Source organism: Carassius gibelio, chromosome A22, assembly GCF_023724105.1.
Source record: "Carassius gibelio isolate Cgi1373 ecotype wild population from Czech Republic chromosome A22, carGib1.2-hapl.c, whole genome shotgun sequence".
Classification (NCBI taxonomy): domain Eukaryota; kingdom Metazoa; phylum Chordata; class Actinopteri; order Cypriniformes; family Cyprinidae; genus Carassius; species Carassius gibelio.
In genome coordinates this window covers 10,098,447-10,104,087 of record NC_068392.1, presented here as the reverse complement: position 1 = coordinate 10,104,087, position 5,641 = coordinate 10,098,447, and the positions used below count along the sequence as shown (strand labels likewise).

At 34.2% G+C, this 5,641-nt stretch overlaps 1 protein-coding gene across 1 annotated transcript; it reads right to left on the bottom strand.

Annotated features, from left to right (window-relative positions):
- Window positions 1-509: 509 nt before the first annotated feature.
- LOC127943350 (mast cell protease 1A-like) lies at window positions 510-2,578 on the bottom strand. Its single transcript, XM_052539739.1, has 5 exons — window positions 2,510-2,578; window positions 2,263-2,413; window positions 1,267-1,408; window positions 884-1,138; window positions 510-780 (listed from the first exon to the last, which is right to left on the bottom strand). The coding sequence occupies exons 1-5, from the start codon at window positions 2,568-2,570 to the stop codon at window positions 622-624; spliced, it is 768 nt and encodes a 255-aa protein (XP_052395699.1). The 5' UTR covers window positions 2,571-2,578; the 3' UTR covers window positions 510-621.
- Window positions 2,579-5,641: the final 3,063 nt, after the last annotated feature.

Below are 5,641 nucleotides of genomic sequence, written 5' to 3'. Positions count from 1 at the left end.
GTGATTGTCCTTTAGGTTAATCATTTGCAATAGTAAAAACAATATGTTCAAACTTTTGACTACATTCTTTAAAAGCTACATAACACAATACTTCTACTTTTACTTTCAGTGCTTGAGTAGTAAATTTTAAAATAGACTACTTGCAATACTTAAGTAGAAAAAATGTTGAATACTTTAGTACTTCTACTTAAGTGTGGTGCTTAAAGAGCACTTCAACTTCTACTCAAGTCACTTTTTTGATAGAGAACTTGTACTTTAAGTCTGGGTCTCTAGTACTTTATACATCTCTGCAAATGATACGAGCTGAGACCATACGAGCATACGCGATTTCCACGCGATTGAAAAAAATCGCATGCAAACTCGTACGACAGCAAAAATCACACTTTTATCCAAAGCGACTTACAGTGCATTCAGGCTATCAATTTTTACATATCATGTGTTCCCGGGGAATCGAACCCCCAACCTTGTGCTTTATATATATCATATCTGGTTTAAAATACAATTTCTGATTAAATAAAATCTTTAGACAGTATATCAATGCATATTATGTTTATTGAAGTAAAATTTTTTGGGAAATCGACTACAAAAAGAAAACAAATCACCCCATTTCATCTGCAAGATTTAATTGCCATTTCCAATTATTTTCTTTATCCATGGAAGATATGCTGAAATCTTAGTATACACTTCAGGTAGCTCTGGTGAATTACAGAGTTTACGGTCACCAAAAGATGAGACCCCAAAAGCAGTGTCTCCACAAACCAAAGGACCTCCTGAATCTCCCTGTTAGTAAAACAGATCAATATATCAGTCACATGCTGTCATCATTTTTAATTTCACTGAAACCAGTTCACACATTAAGATTTAGTGAATGTTGTTTTTTTACCACACAGCTTCCTCCATCTCCATAAACACACATCATCAGGGAAGCTGAAAAGTCTGTCTTCGTCCATTTGCTTTCACATTTTCTGTTATCCATGACCATCACATTTTTCTCCATGAGGCGATCACTTATGGTGCCATTAGTTTCTAAAAGTCCCCAGCCTGCGACACTGCAAACAGAACCTGCTTCGATATCACCTTCTTCTGTTGGTATGGATATCGGCTTGATATTGTCGTTAAGTTGAACATTTCTTTCTAACTGTGAAGAAAAAAAAAATGGTAGCATCCCTATCATAAAGAATTGATCATCATCCATAATACTATAGATTGGCTGTTATATTGCATGCAAGTTTACGAAAGTCAACTAAAATAAGTGCAGTTTGTTACCTTCAAAAGCATGAGGTCATTACGAAGTGTTTCTGGGTTATAGTCCGAATGCTGATGGGATGATTCCACTTTGATTCGGACTAAATTCTCGCCCTTTTTATGTAGCTCATGTGCACCTAGCACAACTGTCAGAGCTGGAGAACTGTTAAAAAGACAAGCTTTAGTTAGCAATAGCTTATTTTACAGTACAGTATTTGGTTGGACTGTAGTCGTTTTCATGAAATGTAATTATTATTTATGATTTTTTTTTTATTTAGCTTGTTTAATAACAATTTCCTATTAGATTATTATTATTATTATTGTTATTATTATTATTATTATTATTATTATTATTATTATTATTATTATATTGATGCAAAGTAAATAATGATAATTAATTAATTAATTTGTAATATATTTTATTACCTAAATTATAATACATTAATATAATTCTAAATATAAAAAAAAATAATTATATATAAATATAAAAAAAAAATATTATTTAAATTAATTAATATATGTATTATATAATCTAAAATATAATTACTAACTTGTAATAGTAGTATTATAATAATATAAAGTAGAAGTGAGGCGACCCATACTCAGATTTTATATTTTTTTGCGTTTTGGTGTAGCAAAGTTGCAGTATTGTATTGTACTGTATATAATATAGACTTTATTCAGTAAAGTCTACTTTATACATTCTTCTATCTTTAGGTAACTTTGCAACTACATGTCAACTAACTCTAATTAGAGTGTTTGTAGATTGCTAGGTTAGTGTTGGGGTAGCAAAACAAGTTAACATACTTGCTAAGTTACTTATTGTCAGTAGAATGTCTGTTATCAAACTAAAGTGTTAGCAGATTTGAAGCAGACAGTCTACTAATAATCTTATGACTGATAGCTGCAGAGTTACTTATAGTTAGTAGAATGTCTAAAGAAGACTATTGAAATAAAGTGTTACCTTATACTGTATGATCTAAAATATATAATTAGCTAAGTCACTACTTGTCTTACATTATTTGGCAATGTGCAGCAGTCATGACAAATCTCTCAGAGACGAGGAATCCACCACAGGCGTGATGCTTGTCAATCTGAACAGACACCATGTAAGGTCTGGAGTGAGGTTTTGCTTCCGTGCCATTCACTATACCCACATTCACACTAGCTGAGAATGAGAGAAAGATAGTGTTAGTTGTTACAGTTCCTCCTCACTGTCTTATATAAAACTTGTGCTATTAGAATTGTGTTTGATCAGTCTCACCAGTGAAGGTCAGGTGTGGCAGTAGAGAGGCCAGCAGGAGCAGAGAGATGATGGTCATCATGAAGACAATCAGTGAATCAATGCGCTCTCGCTGGCCTTATATTCAGCTGAAATATTATATAAAGGAGGGTGGAGAAACTGAGCTTCCCGTAACTTGTTATTTTCAGCTTGTGGTAAAATTATCTCAGATAGTAATATTTGATAATACTTGTGGCTTTATGAGAATTCATTGGAAGGATTCAATTATCAAACCACAAAGATTTGTGCCATTTGATTAATTTGAAGTTATTAAATTGCACATAGTGCACAGAACCTTGAGCACAAAGAAGCAGTATTTACATCTAGCTGTGTTTTTCTCTTACTGCATGAGAAAAAATGAGAAGTTGCATTTTCTAGGCAGATATGGCTAGGAACTATGCAGTACTCTCATTCCGGTGTAATAATCAAGGAAATTTGCTGCCGTACCATGGGCAGAGGTGGGCACAAATACATCAAAAACTATTTTGTTACAAACTACAAATACTGGCTCATGAAATGTAACAAAATAAAATACAAAATACTGATGTGAAAAATGTATTTAAATAAAATACAAGTAATTAGTATTTTGAAAATACAAAAATACTCTCGCAATAATCTTAATATGTCTTTTTTATTACTGAAAGATCAATAACACAAATAGTAGCAATAACACAAATATGAGAAATGTGTAAATTCTAAATAAAAATAAAAAAAAGCAAAATAAAAAAGCATGGGCATTTCTCTAAATCTCAACAGGGCCTGAAATAGCTCCCTCTGACGTAAATGGCATGTATAGCTGAGTTCACATCAATGGTGTGGTAGGCTGCCCTTAATAGCATAACTTTATTGAAAGGTCAATAACAGAAATAGTAGCAGTTGCAATTTACACAGCCATAATTCAAATTACTACACACCAAAGAGTAAGCTCTATTAATAAAACATTTAGCCAGAATGAAATCTATTGACTTTAAATCAATTACTTCTTCATAATTACTACAGGAAAATGCACACCATATTGCTTTACTGAATGTACATTAAATGAATGCCTTTAAGCCTACTACAGTAGGCCTATAGCCTGACCTTTAAAATAGGTTTTGAGAGTGGTAGTATATATTATTCTCTCTGGACCCCTACCTCACTAGGTAATCAGCTCATTAGCTCAGATCAGTGGAGAACTAACGTATTACTGCAGAAAATGTTGGGGATAATCTAGTACTCCGGGGGAAAAAATAACAGACCAAGAATTTTCATCACAAAATCAAAGTTCCATTTTAATCATAGTATATATGATTAATCATATTAATCATAATATGTGTGGGTTTGTTTTACACTCGAGACTCTAACTGCCCTGACCGCATATGCCTTTTCCATAGTAGATTCACGAATTCACATCTATGTATATTTACTACAGTAAGGTTATGCGTATTTGGCGTGCTGGGTGGAGGGCTCCGAGCTCGGGATGTGGCCCGAACCCTGAGTACTCCCCCCGGTTGTGGTAAGAGTAGATGGATCTATAAGTGAGAAATGGGGTGGAGGAGGGATGCTGAAAACTGTCAATGAACAGAGGCAGGTTCTGCTGTTATTTATGCCTTGTCATGAGCTGATTACTGATTGGTCTCCACTTGTGTTAATCAGGTTAATGAACTGTGACTGCTCCTCTCGAACTTTGTTATAAAACATCATATTGCGAATTAGAATTGTGCTGCGTGCGCAATAATTGGAAAAACAATAGGATTGATGATTATTTTATGTAAAATCCGACGGAATATCAATATATTTCATATGTATTACATTTAAAAAAGTGTAAAAACTGCAGATGGATGTTATATTGTGAATGCTTGCTTAGCATGGAGCGTTCAGTGGAGTTATGGCAGTCGCGCTGGCGCGGTTTCATAATAGGTATGATGTCCTTTTATTAATGACAACACAGTGCATTGATCTCATTAGGAACAATTATTTTCTCTATAATGCCGTTCAGTGTGCAATATGTGTGTGTAGACTGTACATTTTTTCACATCACAAAACACTTCTTCTTGTGTGTTCAAAACTCATTCTCTTCTTGGAGGGAGCCCGGTCTACAGGGTGTCACTTGACTTTCGTGCATCTAACCTGGACACTGCCATTGCCAAAATCGGACCGAAAATATGGCAAAATCATTTACTATGGTGATAAGCATATGGTGATTTTTGAAATTTGAAATACTCTAAATACACTCCCTCAAAATATTTTGTTACAAACTACATTTTATTTTTTCCACACCTGCAAAATACAAATTACAAAATACACTAAAGTAATTAAATACGTATTTAAAATACATTTCATTGAAATACTGCCCATGTCTGACCATGGGTGCAGCAGGTTCAGTGATATTACGCAGTGCCTGAAAATAGGCTATTGGAAGTTACCGAACTGGAATTATTTTCAGGTGCTGCATAATATCACCAGACTCGGAGATCTGCTGTATAGATTCGAAAACGGTAGAATTCAACTGTTTAACTCTAGTTGAGCTGGAAAATGAGACTATTTATAAATAAATAAATAAATAAAACAAAAGTGGAGTGTTCGTTTAACAACAGAGGTCTTGTTGAGGACCCACCATCCTATAGAATTTAGCTCCAACCCTAATCAAACACACCTAAACTCTAAACACACCTTTCAAGATCTCTTGAAAATACACACACAGGTAACCTGAAGCAGGTTGGAAATTTGCAGGACATTGGGTCCACAGGACCAGGGTTGAAGACCTCTGTTTTTAAAAAATGATGAGTGATTGAGAGACTTATTATCTTTATATCAGTCTTTATTCAAAGTATGTGAAAGTGTGAGTCAAAGCTTGAGAAGCTGTATTTTGCATATTCAGTCTAATGCATTACTTATATACTTCCCTTGCAACTTGCAATTTTGGTTTCTTGGTTTCTGCTTAAAGCTACAGATCCAGTCCATGTGGTAAAAGTGCACTGCCATTATAAATAGATATGACATTTAGCTGATGAGCTCCAACCACAAGTGTCAGAAGCTGTAAAAGGAGGCAACATGGTTAAAAATGTATGTGAGGAAGCTAGATAGAACAGTTATGAGGCATTTTAGCATGATAGTTGTTATGTTTGTGGTCTT